The sequence below is a fragment of the Emys orbicularis genome, chromosome 25 (assembly GCF_028017835.1).
Source record: "Emys orbicularis isolate rEmyOrb1 chromosome 25, rEmyOrb1.hap1, whole genome shotgun sequence".
Classification (NCBI taxonomy): Eukaryota; Metazoa; Chordata; order Testudines; family Emydidae; genus Emys; species Emys orbicularis.
The window spans coordinates 4161314-4182790 of record NC_088707.1 but is presented as its reverse complement, the minus strand read 5'-3'; the positions used below and the strand labels follow the sequence as shown (position 1 = coordinate 4182790).

Sequence of the window (21477 nt, the reverse complement as noted above, 5' to 3'; positions counted from 1 at the left end):
TGGCTATTCACAGCAGCATTACACTACAGCCTACAAGCCACAGCTGAGATCAGGAGCCCGTTGCACCAGGCGCTGCCCAGACACAGAATGAGAGACAGTCCCTGCCCCAAAGAGCTCGCAGTCTAAACAGACTACGGGTGGGGAAGGGAAACTGAGGCAAAAAGCAGGGAAAGGACATGGCCCAGGTCACCGGCAGAGCTGGGAGGAGAACCCAGGAGTCCTGACTCCAACTTCCATGCCCTAGTCACTGGGCTACAGTGATGTAACCCACAATGGACTAAGAGCCACTTGAAACTGCCAGGCACCTGACCTCATCCCAGGGACCTCCCTTCAGCCGGCCCCGCCCTCAAAAGTTTCTGTGCTACCCACTGCAGCCTGGACACCCAGCCTGGGCACCTCCTGGCATGCCAGCGCTCCGCTGCCAACTGGCGTTCAGTCACGTGGTGAAGGAGAAGGAGACGTAATGGGGTCGTCTGGGGAAGACTCACCCCTTTGAAACCATGACAAGGTTCCAGGTCTGTGAAATCACAGAGGGAACAAGGGGGGGGAGGGGGGAAGGGGCCCCTAAAGGATTAGTAAACCTGCCATAGAGTGATAGACTCCAGGAGCTCAATCTATTCAGTTTAACAAAGAGGTTACGCGGTGAGATCACAGCCTACAAGTACCTCAGGGGTGCAATGGGGAGAGACACAAATATTTGACAGGGGGCTCTTCAGTCTAGCAGAGGAAGGTCTAACCCGAGAGGATGGCTGGCAGTTGAAGCTGGAAAGAAGGGGTAGCATTTTAACCATGAGAGTAATTAACCACTGGAACAACTTGCCAAGGTTTCTCCATCATGGGGAATTTTTAAATCAAGGCAGGATGATTTTCTAACCGGTCTGCTCTGGGAATTATCGGGGGACGTTCTAGGGCCTGTGCTATACAGAAGGTCAGAGGAGATGATTATAAATGTTCCTTTCCGGCCTTGGAATGGCTCTTTATGGACGGGCGGAGAGCAGCGAGAAGCCAAGCCCTGGGTCAGCACAGACAGGGAGCCCTGGGGGCAGCTGCAGTCAGAGGGGTTATGGAGGAACAGTCTTAATAGCATAGTCCTCTGGTTACCTCTGGCTCCCACAAGCCTCCTCTGCCATTATGGAGGCAGGTCAGGGATAGGGACCTGCCGGTCCAGCCCCACTCCCAGAGCAAGCAAACCCTGGTATTGGTCAGTGCCAATACCAGCGCCAGCTCCACGCAGCCTTTCCGGGGAGCTGCCAATATGCAAATGAGCCAACCGTGTCGTTTGCATAAAACGTCCCACGTGGAGCGGAACAAAAAGTGGCTCCATTAGTGTGGGGGGGGGGGCAGCTCTGCCCTGGGAGGGGCTTCCCACCTGTAGCTGCTGATCCAGCTGCAACTGAAACCAGCTGCACAGGGGATGTGATGGGGGTGGCAGCAGAGCCCCCGGCTGGGCCTGGAAAGATCCCAGCTTGGCCACCTCTGCACGGGTGATCAGGAGGCTCATGTGCCCACGGGCCACACCCTAGGTCGGCTTGCTGAGCACAGGTGCCCAGGGTTGCCACTGTATGGCACAGGGGAGATTCTGCCCGGGGGTCCCCTGGAAAGGTGCAGTGAGGAGGGAGCCTCCCCGGCGGTGCATGGTTCCCTGCACTGCCCCTCCCCACACTGTGCAGTTGGGCCTCTGGCTGAGTAAGCCCTTCCCCTGTCAGCCAGGGCGTATGGACAGCGTGTACCGAGCCCTGGAACCACATGCCAGCTGGGCTTGGGGGTGGTGCAGGAGTGCAAAAGGCGCTTTGGGACACTGAGTCTCTGCAAAGGGCCCCAGGGGGTAGCGCTCAGAGCCAGGGCATGCCACAGCCAGACTCCCACTCCCTGCACGCTCACACCCGACGTGTGCCACAATCAGACCCACAACAGCCCCCTGCACGTGCATGCACTTCTACACCCAGTGCAGAAACTCACAATCACGTTAATGATACAGCCAACCCAGCCCTTCAGCAAGTCCACTGCCAAAAACAATGCAAAGACAGCTGACGCGCGTGCAAACCTACACGGGACTCTGGTGCACAGGCACACAAAGCACACACAAACATTGACGCAGGCAAAACAACCCGACACATGTATATCTTGAACTCTGTTTAAAAAAAAACTGACATGCAAAATACATACACCCAACAGCAACACACAAGACAAGACATACACATGCACACACTCCCTACCAAAAGCCCACAAAACCCACCTCCTCAAAACACTGAATTCCACACAAACCCACAGACATTCACACTTACTCCTGCCCACTTAGACTTTACAGCACAGTGTATGTTGGTGTGACGTGTCTTGCACAAAAGCACCCTGGGGCAGGCTGCGCGAGCAGGGTGTGTTGGCAGTTTCCCACTGGTTTCACTGGGCGCAGGGTCCTTCCCGAGTGACACCCCTCTGGACAGTCCATGCCAACCAGCCATGGCCTCTCTTGGAGCCTCCGGGCCTGGGAAGGCGTTCCAGACCTAGCTGCCCTGCTCCTGTCCCCCTGCCTCCATGGGGCAGGGATGCTGTAGGGCAGTGAGAGAGTGAGGTCAACCAGCTAACGGACTTGCTAACGAGCTCCCTGACTCCAGGCCCTGTGGCCGGGCTGGGACACTGCCCTGGCCACTTGGACGATGGCCCAAGCCGCAGCCTGTTATTCCGGGACGTGCCCCGCCCAGGGACTGGCGCAGCCTGGCTTCACCGCGAAGCCTGCACTTAGCCGGCCACGCAGGCTCTGGGGAGAGACGGATTGAGGGCCTGGGAGCCCAGAGCTGGGTCCCATGTGCCAGGGGCCCCAAGAGGTCAATAAGGCCTCAAGGGGAGGCTGTCCCAGTGGTGCACAACACCCCGTTCAGTCTAAGCCATGGTGGGCTGGATCTGCCCTGCCCCACTGCTGAAAGGGGACCCCCCCTCCCAAACTGGATGGGAGGGCTCACAGCGGGATCCCAACTCCTCCCTTCCCTCTCCAATGCAGGGAGTTCCTACAGCCACCAGGAGGTGCTCCATCCACAGCCCTAGAGATACGAGCCTCCCCACACCTTCCTGGGCAGCCAGCTCTCCTCTTCCTGCTACTGTCCCCGCACCCTCTGCTTCTCCAATTCCAGGCCTGTCCTGATGGCACTGGCTGGATTTAGGATTCACTCAGGCAGGCTCCGTCAGCACAGACGGCAGCAACTGCTGGACCCACAAGTCCCTCTTCCCATGCCCCAAGATGGGCTCCCCACGCAACCAGCTTCGTCAGTGCCCCTCACTCCTGACCCGCAGCCCCTTCTTCACTATCCCAGCCTGGACTCCCCACACACACACTGCTCTGCTGATGCCCCTCAGCGTAATTTGCTGCGTGGTACCGAAAAGCGGCAGGCGCTGAAGATTGTGATCAGACACCGCGGGATTAGGGCCCAGCTGTGGAAGTGTCTTGCACGAGGGCTTCTGCCCCAGCCCTCGCACCCTGGAAGCCTTGAGCCCAGACAGCAGCCTCGAGCTCTGGAGAGGGTGTCGCTCCAACTCGCAAACAGCTGCAGGCATTTTGTAGCTCCCAGCTGCTCAACTCCCCCTGCACAGGGCTGCTCGCAAAAAGCAGCTACCTCCTCGCACAGGGGCCTTGGCTCCTTGGGTAGCTGGGGGCAACTCCACCCAGCTTACTTGTGTGTGTGTGGAGGGGACCTCAGCAGCGGCCCCTGCTGTCCGGGGAGTTTCCCCTCAGGATGAGCCTGAGCAGTGAAATTCAGATCCAGTTGCTGAAGTTCTGATCCAGATCCGAACTTCACCCAGGTACCGAGAGAGATTGGGTCAAGGGGTTTTAGCTCAGATGTGTTGCCCAGAGGTCACACAAAGAGATCGAGCCAGAGGCTTCTGATCAACTAGTCTGACCTCTGACGTGACATAGGCCAGAGAGCCTCTCCCTCCTGCACTGAGATTTAACCACAAGCTCATCCTTCTGCTAACAGCCCCAGCCACAGATTCTGACTCTGTCACCAAGCCCACTATGAGACAGCTGACTAGCAGAACCCCTCAAGCCCCCCTTGTCCCTGACCTGTCTTGTCTCCAAACATATAATAATATGTAGCTCTTGTGTAGTGCTTTTCAACCACAGATCTCAACGCACTGCACATATTACAGATGGGGAAACTGAGGCACAGAGCAGGGACGTGACTGACCTGAGGCCACACTGCTGGTGTTATGCTAGAAGCAGCTGTGCTCTCAAACGGCATGTGGAGGGCAGGGCTCGAATCCCACCCCTGAAGTCAAGGTGGCCTCTATGGAGACCCGGCTTTGAATCCTGCTTCCCCTCCTTGGGCTGCCCACCCGGGCCCAAGGTTCAAATCCCCAACTCCCTTCCCACAGACGGAGGCCTGACATGTTTGCATAAAGCAGAGCCTTCCCCATGCTTCGGTTTCAATTAGGACCAGCTCTAACAAGCCTTGATTAACCGTCACATATGAGCAAGCAGCCCACGGAGGCTCCAGTTTCCTCCACAAACCCCTTCCGACTGTGGCACACTCTGCTCCTTCCGCGCCTAGATCTGTAAATGTCAGCAGCAGCCTGAGATGCAGCTAGTACAACATGACTCCATATTGAGAGAGCCACTCAGCCTCCTCCCAGCTCTAGGATGGGCCCTAGAGATAGGAGCCAAGAGTAGCCTGAAAATACCCCAGCATCTTAAGCAACAGGCCCAAGGTAGCCACCAGAACCCACTGCTCCCAGCTCAGCCAGGGTTCTCCCATCCCACGCCCCTTCTTGCAGACAGGCTACGTGCTGGGAAGAAATTTGCCTCCACGCAGCACCTCTTATCCCAAGCCTCAGGAGGGGATCGCTTCACTCGCCGCTGAAATGCGGCCAGCTCTTGGGTGGGACGCGCTAGCTGCTAAACAGGGCATGGTGGGAAGCGAAGGAAGGACCCCACCATAGAGGGATGGGAATGTCTAGGCTCACACATTGGGAATCTGGCCAGGATACCAGGCTCTCACTGCTCCCGGGAAATGCCTCTGGGCATTGAGCTTGGGCCCCCGATCCCTCAACCCAGATGCTGCACACAATCCCATGCCACGTAGCAGCAGGCATCCCCTGCCTCCATCAGGGCCCCTCTGGGACCTGGCTGCGATGCACAGTCTGACCTGCGTGGCGAAGGGAGGTACCCGACTCCCGCACCAAACCTCCTCACCTTCACCCGCCCCGGATCATGCTCCCCACGCTGCATCCTGTTTACTCTTCAGCGTCCAGCTCTGGATTCCTTCAAACAGCTTCCCCATCCATCAAACTGACACCTCCGCCACAGACCCGCAGGGGCTTGCCCAGATCCCCCTCCCCCCACCGACGCCCCCGACGCACGGGGAAGCAGGGGGGCCTCAGGATATTTGATTGATAACTGTGTGCGCAGCCCGCCCTCTGTTATTCCAGTCTAGACACAGCCCTGCTGCTGCCCCTCAGCCCTGACCTGCTGGGGTGGGCGGGGGGCAGTGGTGTCCTGTGACCCTTCCAGTTAGTCAGCAGTGTGGGGGTCCGATCCGCCCCCCACCCCGTGCGTGTGCAATTCACCTCTGAGCCTGCCGTCTGGAGCCATGCCACCTGCCAGGCCGTCACCCCAGTGGGCTGACCCACGGCTGGATTCCCCCCAAATTTACTACTTACATCATAGCCCCGCCACCTCTGGGCTTCCTGCAATGGCTTGAGCCCTGGCACCTCTTTCATTACAAATTAAGCATGGCTTACATTACCTTCATGCCAAGATTCCGCCCGGGGGAGGAGTGGGCTCCGTCTGCTTTTTGTCTGTGCCCTGCCCCAAGGGAGGTGGCGGGCACGCAACAGCCCTTGGGAACACAGAACTGTTTATGGAGGGTCCCTAACTATCAGCCTGTCAGGACACGTCTTATTGACAGTCTCTAACTGGCCTGAAGGTCTGTGGGGATGAGGTAGGTCTGTCCACCGCGATGCTGCCTGAGTGCTGGGGCAGGCGTCTAAGAGTCCCAGCCTCCTGGCTGATGCCTGAGAGATGCTGGCAGTTCACCAGGTCTCCCATGCAGCAGGGCCCTGGGTCTTAGCGGCTACCAGTGCGGGAGGAGGAGATGCTCCGGGTTGGATCCCAAGCTTCACTCACACACTGCTGGCTCCCCCATCCCTACGAGCCGGTGAGCGACCCCACGTCTCCCACGTTCACTGGGCCGGCCACACCCACAGAGATAAGGCCAGACCCTGAGCTGCTGTAAACGGATACAACCCTGGCAACTTACATCAGTGAGGACCTGGCCCCTAGATTCAGTCCCATAGCTGAGTTACACTGAATAGATCCAGTCTCTCTCCCATCACCGTGGTATTCAGCCACTTTTTTGGTCATGGGTGGGATCTTGCCTGTCTATTCACCCCGCTTCTCCTCTCCGTGTTCCCCCACTTTGACCCACAATTTTGCCCTCTCTGAGTGCAGAGGGCCCTTCCTGCTGCGATCAGCCATGATCTCCCTGCTGCCCTCCTTCCAGCACGTTACTCCTTACCTTGCGCTCTGGAACCCGTGCTCTAGAACCTGCACTATGTTTCACAGGATCCACGCTACACCGTCTGATACCCCACTCCCATTCCCACAATTCCTGTCAGCCCTTGGAGCCTATGTGCCGTTCTCCAGCATGGAGCACGATCTAGAACCCAACAGATCACAGTGTCTGCTCTAGAACCTACTGCCACCTGTTTCCTATGCTTGGACTCAAGCCAAGATCATCTGCCAAGCCCTTTGGCTCTCTCTCACTGTGGAAACACCATGCAAAACCAGGGCTCTACTGTCCAAGTTGCTGGTCACGCCATCCCCCCCTGCATCCCTCCCCAATTCCAGTTCTCTCCCAGCCTGAGAATGGAGCCCTCTGTATAAACAGGAAAAGCCGGCACTCGAGACCACAGCACAGATTCTGTCAGTGCTGCCTCTTTCATAACCAGCCTCTGCTAATAACTTCACGCCAGGAAGTGGTGGGAGGCTGGGCCAAGCCACAGAGCTGTCTGAGCCAAACATCCAAGGCTGGCTTGATGCAGTGTATTCCTCCATGCTGCCCGGCACTCTGAGACCTCGCTTAAAGGGCCAGACAGACAAGGATAGGCTGAGAACCTACAACCTTGTGCCAGGCAGAGAGGGGAATAGATCATAGCAACGTAGGGCTGGAAGGGACCTCAAGAAGTCACCTGGTCCATCCCCTACTTGAGTGTATCCACCCCTAACATGTGTTTGTCAAACGTGTCCTTAAAAACCTCCCATGACAGAGATTCTCCAACTTCCCTAGGTCACCCGTTCCCGTGCTTCACTATCAAGTTAGAAAGTTGTCCTTATATCTAACCTGAATCTCCCTGGTTGCAAACTAAGCAGATTCCTTTCTGTCCTGCCCTCCGTGGCCATGGAGAAGAAATGATCACCGTCTTCTTTGTAACAATATTTTACTTACTAGAAGACTTATCAGCAGGGCTTTGGAGCGGAGCCCGGAACTGGAGCACGGAGCAGCTCTGGAGCAGTGGAGCTGCAGGTTTTTGCCTGGAGCTGGAGCAGAGCCGGAGCACAGCTCCAAAGCCCTGCTTATCAGGTCGCCGCTCAGCCTTCTCTCCTAGACTAAATAAACACATCCTATTCCAGGTAACAGCAGGGCAAGTTCCCCCCCTCAACCCAGCCCTGGAGGGAACGCCCGCCTTGATCCCTCCAGGTCCCTCCAGTGAGGGAGCCGACTGTTCTATGGGGACCTGCCTGCTAAGAACTGGCCTGAGACCTGACAAACTCATCTCCTGCCACCTCCAGCAAGTGCAATTCTTTTAGCTTGTTGGGCTGGCTTCAAACCTGCAGCCTAGAGGGGAAATGTTCTCCCTCTCCATTCACAACTTCCCGCCCCTCCAGCTGTCCATCCAGCATCCCCCAAAATCCCCCCAGTCCCTCTAGGGGCAGCTCAAGGCAATACAAGGCCCAGCCAACAGAGTACCCCTTCCTCCCACCAGGCTTTCTGAGACCTCCTCACTCCACAGCTGGAGGAACGAAAGGAACGGGGAAGAGTCTGGTGTTCGAAACATGGAAATGCAGCCACCTCTGGGGTGGAATCCAAGCAGTGCACAGCAGAACAGCAGGCAAGCGCTGAGCGAAGCTTGTGGCAGCAGGCAGTCTGGTCGTTTCACACCTGAGACCGTGCCCACTCAGCCATCCCCTTCAGCCCTAGTACAGCTCAGTGGGGTGTGTGGGGGAGTGTGTCCTGCAACTGCTTTCCAGGTCAAGAGGTGGGAGTGGGATCTGCTTAGGGGGAGACTCCAGCCCCCTAGACTTACACATCACATGGGGTTCCCCAAGGCAAACTGCAATCACTCCTGGGTCCCTCTCTCCAGCCTCCCATGCACCCTACATCAGACAGCCGGCAGGAGCCCTGCAGTAGGAGCTATAGGGTAGCAGGGAAAGGTCCATCCACTCCAGAGCACACACTGAGGTGGCTGGAGAGCTAGTGGGTGACCGACTGGCTGCAGCCATCGGATCCACGTGGCTTTGGCTTCGCTCTAGTTTCCAGCAGGCTGCTCTCCGGGCTGCGTGGGAGCCCCCCAAAGCAGCCAGCCAGCAGCCTCCTCTCCCGCCCTGAGCTGGGGGCCTCTGCGGACACCCAACCCCCGGAGCTGCAACCCTGGTTCAACTGGCCCACCTCCACAGCGGCCAATGCACCCTGCAGACCCCCGGCTGGCTCGGGGGAGCGCTGCTTCTGCTCGGAAGCTTGTCCAAAGGGAGCCGTGGAGATGCCAAATGGGAAAATGCACAAACGTGCCCACGACTGTCCATGCACCCTCCCTGCCACGCGCGGGGCACCTGTACCCCCCCCGTCCCGCCACGCGCGGGGCACCTGTACCCCGCCCCGCCACGCGCGCCGGGACGCTGGTGCACACTCCCATTTGCGCACAGTGACCCTTGTGTGCACACCCGACCTGCCAAGTCCCACTCGGGAACATTCGCCTCCACCCACGCTCAGGGGCACCCGTGGCGGCGCTCTCCCTTCCCTGCACCCCTCGTCGCTCGCGCTCAGCCACACACGCCTCCCCTCGTGTGCCCGCTCACGCGCATTTGCACCAGCACTCGTGCCCCCCCCCCTGCCCGTCCACTTCCACGCACGCCGGTGCACTCTGCCCCTTCCACGCCGTACCTGCCTCCAGCCTGCCGCGAGCCTCCCCCGCGGCCTCGCGCAGCAGGGCGAGCAGCAGGAGGACCCCCCATCGCATCTTGGGGGGCGGGCGCGGGCTCCGGGGCGCCTCTTCCCCCCCAGCCCTGGCTCCTCTCCGGGCACCGGCCGCCCAGGCTCGGCAGCGCTGGGATCGGGCGAGCAGCGCCCTGTCCTGCGGCTCAGCAGCGCAGCGCCCCCGCGGACCAAACCAGGGCGGTGAGGGGGGACGGGACATAGGCTGGGCTCGCCCGGCGGGGGGACACGAGCCGCCCGGCGCTGCTGCCCGTGCGGGAGAGACTGAGCCAGGGAGAGCGAGCGCTCGTGCCCCCTGCTGGCGTGTGGGTGCCATGGCTGGGGGGGGGGCGAGAGCCAGAGATGGGGTGAGACCCCCTCCTGCCCCAGCTCCCCCTCCCTCCCCGCTGCTCAGCCCGACTCTGCCACCCAGCCTCTGGCACCTCCCTGACCCTCCCTTTCCTCAGCAGGACGCCTGGGTTCTGTTCCCTGCTCTGGACAGGGCAGGGGCGCTAGTGGATGGGGGACACGCTGGGAGCCAGGACAGCTGACTCAGGGAGGAGAGTGGGGTCTCTAATGGGTGGGGGGTACTGGGAGTCAGGACTCCTGAGATTTGTCCCCAGCTCTGGTCAGGGCATGGGGTCTAGTGGATTAGAGCAGGAGGGGGAGCTAGGAGCCAGGACACCTGGGTTCTCTGCCGGCTCTGGCAGGGGAGTAGGGTCTAGAGGGTTAGAGCAAGGGGAGGCCTGTGCGTCAGGACTATTGGGGTCTAGTCCCAGTACTACCACTGAGTCCCTGTCTGATGACAGACACATCCCTTCTCCTTTCCCTGCCTCAGCTTCCCCAGTTGTATAACAAGGGATAGCTAATAAGCCAACTTCCTACGGCTTGGGGGGGGAAGTGATCATTGGGAGCAATGGTGCGTGATATTTCCCCCAGCTGAAGAACAAACCAGACACCAGGGTCCTTTTACACTGGCAGGGATGGTGAAAATAAAGCAGTTGCCTGCCCCTTCCCCCCAGCAGATTTGCAGGGAGGAGGGAGCGCTCTGGGGAGATAGCCAGCCCCTTGGTGGGCGAGTTGGATGCTTCTGATCCAGGCAGAGGGTGTCAGAGCAGCACGGGCAGGAACAAAGCACTAGCTGATAATGCGACAGACTGTAGTGCTGCCCCTTGGGAGCCGGGCAGTAGAACCCCCCCCCAGCAAACATCTATGATCTTGTTCCATCAGCTGAACTCTCAGCTGGAAGCTCCTGCACAGAACATGGGGAGAACCAGGTTCAGCTACAAATGCTGCCTGGCTCCAAAGGGAAAGGAAAGGTTGTAGGGACACTATTTTCCCCCCGCCCACCCCACCCTTGTTCAAGCTGGGCAGGGTCAGAAGGCCTCTGTAAGCCTGAATTCAGGCAGAGGTGGGGCCTGGGGGTCAGCAGTGTCAGACAGACACCCCCTCATTGCGCTAGATGAATCCTCCCCCGACTCTGCCAAGATGAATGGCTGATCCCCACTGCCCCCAACCCTGCAGCCCCCTCCCTGAGACCACCCTGGAAAAATCATGGAGCAGGTCCTCAAGGAATCCATTTTGAAGCACTTGGAGGAGAGGAAGGTGATCAGGAACAGTCAACATGGATTCACCAAGGGCAAGTCATGCCTCACCAACCTGATTGCCTTCTATGATGAGATAACTGGCTCTGTGGATATGGGGAAAGCAGTGGACATGATATATCTTGACTTTAGCAAAGCTTTTGATACGGTCTCTCACAGTATTCTTGCCAGCAAGTTAAAAAAGTATGGATTGAATGAATGGACTATAGAGTGGATAGAAACCTGGCTAGATCGTCAGGCTCAACGGGTAGTGATCAACAGCTCAATGTCTAGTTGGCAGCTGGTATCAAGCAGAGTGCCCCAGGGGTCAGTCCTGGGGCCGGTTATGTTCAATATCTTCATTAATGATCTGGAGGATGGCGTGGACTGCACCCTCAGCAAGTTCGTGGATGACACTAAGCTGGGGGGAGAGGTAGATATGCTGGAGGGTTGGGATAGGGTCCAGAGTGACCTAGACAAATTAGAGGATTGGGCCAAAAGAAATCTGATGAGGTTCAACAAGGACAAGTGCAGAGTCCTGCACTTAGGACGGAAGAATCCCATGCACCGCTACAGGCTGGGGACTGACTGGCTAAGCGTCAGTTCTGCAGAAAAGGACCTGGGGATTACAGTGGATGAGAAGCTGGATATGAGTCAACAGTGTGCCCTTGTTGCCAAGAAGGCTAACGGCATATTGGGCGGCATTAGTAGGAGCATTGCCAGCAGATCAAAGAAAGTGATTATTCCCCTCTATTCGGCACTGGTGAGGACACATCTGGAGTATTGTGTCCAGTTTTGGGCCCCACTACAGAAAGGATGTGGACAAACTGGAGAGAGTCCAATGGAGGGCAACGAAAATAGTTAGGGGGCTGGGGCACATGACTTACGAGGAGAAGCTGAGGGAACTGGGCTTGTTTAATCTGAAGAAGAGAAGATTTGATAGCAGCCTTCAACTACCTGAAGGGGGGTTCCAAAGAGGATGGAGCTCGGCTGTTCTCAGTGGTGGCAGATGACAGAACAAGGAGTAATGGTCTCAAGTTGCAGTGGGGAGGAGGGGGTGACAGAGGTCTAGGTTGGATATTAGGAAAAACTATTTCACTAGGAGGGTGGTGAAGCACTGGAATGGGTTACCTAGGGAGGTGGTGGAATCTCCATCCTTAGAGGTTTATAAGGCCCAGCTTGACAAAACCCTGGCTGGGATGATTTAGTTGGGGTTGGTCCTGCTTTGAGCAGGGGGTTGGACTAGATGACCTCCTGAGGTCTCTTCCAACCCTAATCTTCTATGATCATTTTCAGATCAGGCCCCCCCGGGAGCATATTCTGCCTGCCACTCATGGGGTCACGCCACTTGTAAATTCCATTCCAGGCTCTGGAGGAAATTCCCAGGAGCTTTCCTGAGCGAGACCTCCGTGCAGGGGGAGACGGCTGGGGTATAGGAGCTGGGTAGCAGGTAGTGCCAGCCCTTGGAAAGGAAAAGCCCCTGCGCTGAATGGAACTGTCCTCCCCATTTCAAACTGGGGCTTGTCCTCAGAGCTCTGGGGATCTCAGCCGGGACTCTGCTCCAAGCTGTGGTGGGGTGTTGCTGGCCCTGGGGAGCAGGAAAGAGATCCCATCCTAACCTACCCAGGGAGGCCCCCCCACAGTGAGCAATTTGCACACGCCTGTCAATGGTGCCAAGCCCTGAATGGAGAGGTGGTCTCAGGGAGGGGGCTGCAGGGTTGGGGGCAGTGGGGATCAGCCATTCATCTTGGCAGAGTCGGGGGAGGATTCATCTAGCACAATGAAGGGGTGTCTCTCTGACACTGCTGACCCCCAGGCCCCACCTCTGCCTGAATTCAGGCTTACAGAGGCCTTCTGACCCTGCCCAGCTTGAACAAGGGTGGGGTGGGCGGGGGGAAAATAGTGTCCCTACAACCTTTCCTTTCCCTTTGGAGCCAGGCAGCATTTGTAGCTGAACCTGGTTCTCCCCATGTTCTGTGCAGGAGCTTCCAGCTGAGAGTTCAGCTGATGGAACAAGATCATAGATGTTTGCTGGGGGGGGTTCCACTGCCCGGCTCCCAAGGGGCAGCACTACAGTCTGTCGCATTATCAGCTAGTGCTTTGTTCCTGCCCGTGCTGCTCTGACACCCTCTGCCTGGATCAGAAGCATCCAACTCGCCCACCAAGGGGCTGGCTGTCTCCCCAGGTGAGGCTGACCGGTCAGCACCCCTCGGGGCACCCGAGCAGGGCCCAGCCATCCAGATTCCCCAGAGCCCAGCACACCCTGAAGATTGAGGCCCGGACTGTGGAGCTGAGACAAGCCTGACACCCAAACCCATAGTGCCAGGCGGCTCTGTGGGACAGGAGGCAAACCCAGCAGCGCGAGAGCTTGGGGAGAGAGACGCTCTGACAGGCTAAAGAAAGAAGATGAATGAGTAGAGCCACATGGCAGATAAGCAGCAACCAGAACCAGTGCAGCAATTGATGAGGATGATTAATAACCCGGCCCTGTCTCAGCTGGATTGGGCCAAGCCCGGAGTCCCAGTGCCTTGATTAAACGAAATAATGATCCAGTCCGGCGGACACCTCCCACCCCCTCCAGCGCCTGCCCCCTTCCCCCATGAGAGGATTCAAGCTCTGGAGGGAATTAACCCTCTTTCAGCCAAGCCAGCAGCAGGGTCGAAGCCCCTGGTTCAGTGGTGAGATGAATTTATCCTTGCTTGTGGAGCACCAAAGGCTAAGGGGGCTGGGTGGAGTTGGGCAAAGCGTGGCCAGAGGTCGGGCAAGCTGCCCCCCTTCCCCCAGACAAACCTACTGCTTCAGCAGCACCACCTGCAGCTCCTCCCTATTCCAGCCCTGGGCTCCCCTGCCCTCCACCCGTCTCCTGATGCTCCTCAATCCCAACCCACAGCCTCTTCTGCTTTTGGCCCTGACTGGGGAAACTGAGGCACCAAGGCACAGTGACTTGCTCCGGATCTGGCTGTTTACGGAGTGACCTCAGGCGTTCGCTACTCCTGGTTCAGACAACCCCCCCTGAAAGCGGAATTGGAGCTCCCTGGATCTGGGACATACTGACAGGAAGCAAACCTGGGTATCCACAATTCTAATGCTCCCATCAGCCCATCCTCCTCCTCCCAGATGACTCCCTAGAGGGTCTGAGAGGCTCCCTATCCATCCCTGGCTGCTCTTCCATGCATGGGGCTCTGATGACAGAACTGGATTACCTGGAACTTGCTCTGACCCAGGCAGGGATTCCCCCAGGAATTGAAATTAGAGGCAGTTAGAATTTACAGAGGGGTTGGAAAATGACTAAGGTAGCAACACTGCATAACTTATTGACCACTGGGGGGGGGGAAATCAGGAGGGGTGTAGGGAAATCCCTGGCTCAGCCAGCACATGCCTGCCATTAGCTTCCCCCGAACCCAGACACTTGTCTGGTCTGCAGACAGCAAGAGGGCACATGCAAGCCAATTGCACCATCAGACGCTCCCTTTTCATTAGCTTTGGCCATAAATCAATTCCTTTTTTTAAAAGGCAGATGAAGAATACCTTCAATCCGGCAAGGGGGCTGAGAGGGAGGGCAGGCGGGGCTGGGCCTGGGCTCAGTTCAGGAGGGCTTTGCCAGGAGGTTGAGATCCAGATCCGACCCCTCTCTCCCTAGGCTTCAGGAGCGTTTGGAGCTGGAGTTCTGGTTCTTCTTGTTAGTTTCGGGGCCACAGCAGGGCCAGTCCACCCACCCAATGCTCCTAGAGGCTCTGGGGAAAACTTTTACCCCCTTGTTTCCCTTTCCCCATCCCCGCCATTATTTAATGTAGTTCTTGAGCAATTAAACTTGGGAGCCCGGGATTTAGCTCCCACCGCAATTGAGTGGCAGCACAGCATCCCCTCCCCCTCCTGCCCGGATCCTGCTTATGGACACAGGCAACCATTGCACGCACGCACACGCACGCACACGCACGCACACACACACACAGCTGCTGCCTGCCTCACTGATTCTCCGAGCAGCACTCTGGCACAGACAGGGAGATGCTCAGAGTCCACCAGCCCAGGACCCCAGGCTGGGCTGCCCCAGGGCCTGAGCCAGCCCCACTGCCCTGCTTGGTAATGTGAGGCCAAAGAGGCCATCATCGCTGGGATATGTCCCACCCCCCAAGCCTGCCCACAGAGGTGGGGGTGCCAGTGCACCAGGGAAGGAAGAGGAAAGCCCTGCCCAGTCCCAGCCCCACATGAGGGACTGGAGGGACCCAGAGCTTGAAGAGTCACTGACTGTGACACCACCCCCAGGTCGTCAGCGACAGAGGGGGGAGAGAATCTGCACAGAATGACACCTGGCTCAGCCTGGGGGGGCAGGTTGGGCCAAGCTGCAGCCTCCAGTCAGTCATCCACCCTGCACAGGCCTGGGGCGGAGGGAGCAGCAGCCAGGGCTCAGGGAAGAACTGAAGGAAGCGTTTGCTTTGCTCCTGAGGTCCAGCCTGATCCCGTTTCTTGCAATCTCCCTTCTGCTCTTGGAAGCAGCGTGTCCTGGCCTCCTGCTTTACAATTCCCTTACACCCTTGGCAAGGTAGAGTCAGTGCTCTGCAACCCAGCCTACATTGCTACTGGCTTCCCAGCATTCACATTGTCCTGCTGCCCCCTACTGGCATAAAGGGAAATAAAGCATCATTCTTCATTTATTTTGTTTCATGCAGTATATTCCACACCCCACTTCCCTATTCCCCCCTTCCCCTCTCCCAGTCCCATTCCCAGGAAATTGAAACCAGAACCTCCTGCCTTAGCACAGCCTTTTACTGTGAGCTCTTCAGGGCTGTCTCTTACTCTGGGAGCCCTGATTTCAGTTGGCCTCTAGGCGCTACTGTATATTAAACATGAGCAGCAATAATGCTGCTGTTCCTTTTTCCAGCAAAAAGGTTCCCCTGGGGCTGGAAAAGGAGATGGCAGAAGACAGCAAGAGAGCTAAGACCCAAATGCTCGTTCGAAAGTGAAGCACCTGAATCCAGATCGACCCGCCTGGCCCAATTCTCAGAGAATGCTGCTGTCAGGCGTTGTGGCTTGGCAGCATGGCTGAGAACCCTTGCTTGGCAAAGCCCCATAAGCCCTACCTAGGCACCCAGCAAATAAACAATCAGAGGAAGGGCGGGACTAGGAATAAGAGGGTGGCATTTAGAAAGGGGGACAATTGAGAGTGAATATAAGGAAAAGCTTCTTGGCAGAGATGAATGGAGCTGGGGTCTTTGCTCTAGAGAAAGGTGGGAGCCCCATCCCATAGGGCACTTACGGTCAGACTAAGCAAAATGCATCTCCTGTCTAGGGGTCTCTCCGGGTCTGACTTCGCTGCTCTGGAAGTCAGCGGCAAGACTCCCATTGATTCCAATGGAGCAGGCCGAGGCCTGTAGACAGTAATGCTTCTTTGGGGGTGTTGCAGGAATCCCACCTAGCGCTCCCAATAACAGCCCAGAGTCCTTAGACTAAAGTCCCGCTTCCTGGGGCTCAATATACTAGTAACAGGCTTAATCCACAGCAAGGGAGATTTAGGTGAGATATTAGGAAAAACTCTCTCACGCTAAGGTAGTTAAGCTCTGGAACAGGCTTCCCAGGGAGGCTCTGGAAGAACAGGTTGGACAAACGCCTGCCAGGGATGGTCTCTCGGTATATGTGGTCCTGCCTGAGCACAGGGGGCTGGGTTTGATGAGGTCTCAGAGACCCTTCCAGCCCTACAGTTCCATGATTAAGCCTTTGGGAATTCGTGTACACCGGCACTGTGAAGGCTAAGCCCTTCCCTTTTGGGGTTTCCAATTTCACACCACATCCAGAAGTCCAGGCTCCCAGGTCTCCCTCCATTCACCTCTGAGCCAGGAAGCTGTCGGTCCCACTGCAGCCCCTGGTGCCCCCGGAAAGTCTTTTCTTCCCCAGTCTCATCCTGCCTAGTCTCTGGATTCAACTCCAGCTTCCCTCCAGTTCAGGCATTTCCTTGCCCACCAGTCATTCTCCCTTCAAACTACCTGCCCCGCCCTCCTCAGAGTCACCGGACAGCTGGGTTTTTATCCTGCTCAGGAGGTAGCCCCCTTTCCCCATCTTGTCTGCAGCTCCCCTAAACACCTGCTCCATATAGGGGCCATGACATGGAACAGGCTGGGCTGGCTCCGAGTCCCCTTCTTCGCTGTTCGAGGCTGTCTTTATCTCCCATGCCGGATACAGCGCCCAGTGCATTGGGGGCACTAAACAAAGAAGAAAAACTGAACTAATTCCTGAGACCCCATGTGGTGCTGGCCGCTGGACCCTGGCTCTGCTTACAGCAAGAACTGCAGGTTCACATGAGTCTAACTGAGACATATTCTCTGTAGCAACCCCTGCCTTTCTTGCCATTGGACTGGAACTGGAGAAAGACAGAAAATGAAACGGATTAAACATTTCCACAGATTCTCTCCCCCCAGGCCCTCCTTTGGTTTTACAAAAATCTTTAGATGGGGTGGAAAGACTCCCTTAAATAAAACTGTTAAATGGAGATAGGATGGGTAATTTTAAGCCCAGCGCTGATGCTGCAGGCGCTACAAAAATAATTGCCCATTACAACATTTGCCCTGCCAAGGGGGGAATCTTGTGTCAAAAAATGTAAAGTTTTTAAAATGAGGGGGCACCCGGATTTGAACCGGGGACCTCTTGATCTGCAGTCAAATGCTCTACCACTGAGCTATACCCCCTCTGCTGGAGAAAAGGGGAGGAAAGCATTCTCTTATAGAGTGGATTGCACAAGCACAGCTGTTATTTAACTGGGCATTGGCAATATGTGACAGCCGGCGCCTAAAACAACCACCCACACAATGGGTGGAAGCTGAGCTATGGGGAGTGTTTGCACAGGGAGTGACTCAGACCGCACAGCAAAGCTTGCAACAGCCTGGGGGGAGACTTAAACCTCTTCATGAATGCTGGGTTGTTGGATGTTAAACATCACAAAGACTCTTGATGTGCAGCAGATTTATCCATTTTTGAAGGCCAGTTGGGGCTAATCTGATTTTAGTCTGACCTTCTGCATAGCACAGGCTGGAGGATTCCCCCCAGAGATTCCTGCATTAAACCTAATAACCTCTGGGTGAAGTAGAGCAAATCTATCTATCTGTAGACAGCCGTCTACACTGCTCCACATCTGGGGTGCAGCTCCTGCAGGCCATGAAACCCGTAGGGCCCGACAGACATCAGTTAAATGGCAGCCACCAAAACGTCTTGCTGAAATAGTCCCGGCCCAGACAACTGGGCCTGTCTGGTGGCGTTCTGAAAGGGGCGGGCAGTACCTGCTTGGTATGTGGCGTGCCCCCCTATAAGAGAGGCGTTGCAAGGCCCTAGCCAGAGGCTGGACTCAGGGGTGTAATAACCATTCTGTCATAAGCCAAAGGGAAGCAGGTCCTCTATTCAGAGAGGGAACAAAGTATTAATCAGATTCTTAGAGGCAGCGTGTCCTTGTGGACAGAGCACTGGGCTCAGGAGAAATGGGTTTTGGCCCCAGACAAGTCACTTTCCCTCTCTGTGCCTCAGTTTCTCCATCTGTAAAATGGGGATAATGCCACTGACCTACTTTGTAAAGCGCTTGGAGCTCTAGAGAGGCAAAGCACTAGATGACATGGCATTTACAAAGGGAGGAAAATAACCCAAGACCTTTAACTCTTTCCACCCCGGTATTTTCCTCACTGGCAGGTAAACGAACGTGTCAGAGAAATTATATAGACCGTGGAAGCTACCCTAGTTGCATTTTGAATAGGTATCGCTCTGGCTTAAGCAACCTCTGAACTCTCCCCACATTCTTCTAGTACCAGATTGGTTGATTTTGAATCTAGTTGTCCCAAGCAAGGCGGTTCTAATCCCCCACCACCCCCTTTCCTCGGGAGACAATTCCACTGACTGATTCATCTGACTAAGGAAGTTTCCCTGAGGACTTCATTTTGTCCCTAGTTATTTGCAGCCAAAACATTTCATTAGCTTAGAGCTAAGGGTCCCCAGGGCTGCCTCATTCCCCGAAGGTGGCCACAGGTAAACCTCGGAAAGCCAGGAAATAAAGACTTACAGTGGGACTCACAACCACACTGGAAAGCCAGGCCATAAAGAGTGGTGGCTTCTTGCCCCCACTCACTGCTTACATCCTTTAAATATATGTCATCACTCGCCCCACCTGTCCCCTTAGTGATTGCTTGGAAAAGTCCAGATAATCACATTTTATAAAGACCTCACGCATGTAGAATGGTAGACAGGGCTGGCCCTAGACCAAATGACGCCCCAGGCGAGGAGTGTATTCGGTGGCCCCCCATTTTATATTGTTGCATAGATAGAGGTTTGATAAATATCTCTGGCGTCCCATTAAATATATCCTTTATTAGGCGTTACTTACACGCTTCTTCAAGTCTTAAAAAGACAAGTACACTTTCACATTTACACACTAAAACAAGATTCACAGTTTCGCAGCTGGGCACTCACTTCACTTCACTTCTCTTTGTTCTTATACCTCACTGACTGAGTGGCAACGCCCGGCCCTTGATATACCCGCGAGGGCGTGGCTGACAACATTCTAGGACAGTGTTTCTCAAACTGGGGTCCACGGACCTGTACTCCAGGGGATCTGTGGGCCCTGCAGATCAACTCCTCCCTCTCCCTCCCAGCGCCTCCTGCACATCGGAGAACAGCTGTTCAGCGGCGTGCAGGAGGCGCTGGGAGGGAGGGGGAGGAGCGGGGACGGGGCGCTTGGGGGAGGGGGTGGAAAGAGGAGGGGCAGAGGTGGAGCGGGGGTGGGACCTTGGGGGAAGGGGTGGAATGGGAGTGGGGGTGGGGTCTGGGGCTGAGCGGGAGGGGTTGGGGGTCCACAAAAATGTTTAAATCAAAATAGGGGTCCTCACGTTGCTAAAGTTTGAGAACCGCTGTTCTAGAAGGTTCGAGGAAAATGTCGTTCTCAGAAAGTCTGGAAGGTTCCACAAGGTTCTACAAAGGTCCAGAACATTCTAAGAGGTTAGTGACAAATGAATCCACCTGAAACATGTGACTTCAAACATTCTATTTTCCCTTTTGTCGCTAACCACAAACATAGAACCCCAAGCCTGGCTCCCCACCCCGCAAGCGCTCATCTGGGTTGCCTGCCCCTAAATCCGACCCTGATGGTAGACGTCGGGGACAGAGGAAAACCGGCCTCGAGCAGTCGTAATGATAAAAGAACCCACAAGGGTTAGATTCAAATGTGCTCTCTGGACCGGAGATTATTAACCCGTCTGGAGAGTGTACTGGCCCAGCCCAGTGAGAGCTGCTGACCTTCCTGGCTGTGCTGGTTCCATTGGGTGCCCTGGGAGCTAACAGAGAAATGGCTGGTTGTAGCTGATATGCAGCAGGGACCAGGATTTCACAGAGACCTTGACCAAATGTGACAGGGACAAATGCCCAGCTGGAGACTGATAAAGGGAAACTGCCCTGATCAGTGATAATGCCCTAGGAAGCTAAATAAACATTTACTATTTAAGACTCTCTATAAACACACAGTAAATCAAGGGTAGAGCTGAGAGAACCCAGGAGTCCTGACTCCCAGCCCCTGCCTTAAGCACTAGCTACTCTGCTTCCTGGAGCCTAGAAAAGAACCCAGGTGTCCCGTTACCCGTGCCAGGAATCTGCTGCCAGAGCCTGTTTTCAAAAGACTTCTTAAAATAACCCGTCGGTAGTGAGCAGTCCCCTTAGTGGAAATTGCTCCAGCAACAGCTCCAGTGCCGCTGGGGGGAGCCTGCAGGGGCCAGGGGAAGGGAGATATTTGCCAGCTCAAATCTAAAACTAGATCTGGATCCCATTTTATTTTCACCCACAAAATTGGGGAGGACCACTGACTTCAATAGAAGGAGGATTTGGTCCTCTGGAAAGTATATGTGGCCAGCTTGAATTGCATTTTGACAAACACAAAGCAGGAGGGGGATTCAAACCATCCATTACCAAGTCAAACACACTAGCCCCTCAGCTGCAGGGCTCTCTAGTAGCTACTAGTGAGGATTATAACATGGCTAGCTAGCAATTTATTTCATGCTCAGCCTCCACTGTCCCACACATGAGGAAGTGTGCAAGCGATAGTCCCTCAATCTATCAAGGACATCACATCGGAAAGCAAGGAAACAAAACACCTCTGTGCCTAGGAGAGTTGTCAGTTTTGGTTGGACGTATCCTGGGACTAGGTTTCGTCACATGACATAACCTTTAATTCAAGATTAACCTGTAATTCCTGGAGACTCCCGGACAATCCTGGATGACTGGCACCCCTAGTGCCTAGGAGAAAGGAGAGGGCTGGCAGAGCTGGCATCAAGCTCCAGAATAACTGGGCACCTGATCAGCCAATGACTAATGGACGGGGGAATCAGACCCCAAACAACGTGAAGCCCTCCCACGGGCAGATCGTACTAACTTCTGACAACACCTTTTTATACTTTGGAGACCCTGCTATTTGTGATCCCTGTAAGAGATCTATGTAAGAGCCGCTCATCAGCAGATCTCAAAACACTTTAAAGAGGAGGGCAGGAGCATCACCCGGTTTTACAAATGAGGAAACTGAGGCCAACCAGCTGGCCTGTGATAGAGCAAGGAATACAGGGCAGCTTGCCTGACATCCTAGTACTATGCCACACCGGTAGCAGAGCATCTTGTTAAACTGGGTAACACGGGACCAGCTGACTGAGCACAGACGTCTCTGGCCTCCTTTCTAGAGGAAAGGAGACGATCACACAAAGAATCTG

At 55.7% G+C, this 21477-nt stretch overlaps 1 protein-coding gene and 1 non-coding gene across 2 annotated transcripts in view; both read right to left on the bottom strand.

Annotated features, from left to right (window-relative positions):
- Positions 1-9225, bottom strand: part of PLXDC1 (plexin domain containing 1) — a 44525-nt gene extending 35300 nt beyond the window's left edge. The window contains exon 1 of the mRNA XM_065422675.1: positions 9150-9225. Coding sequence (XP_065278747.1) covers positions 9150-9225 — 76 coding nt within the window. The remainder of the gene's footprint in view (positions 1-9149) is intronic.
- Positions 9226-17367: 8142 nt separating this feature from the next.
- On the bottom strand, positions 17368-17439 carry TRNAC-GCA (transfer RNA cysteine (anticodon GCA)). The gene has a single exon. It is a non-coding gene; the product is annotated as a tRNA-Cys (tRNA).
- Between the last annotated feature and the right edge of the window lie 4038 nt (positions 17440-21477).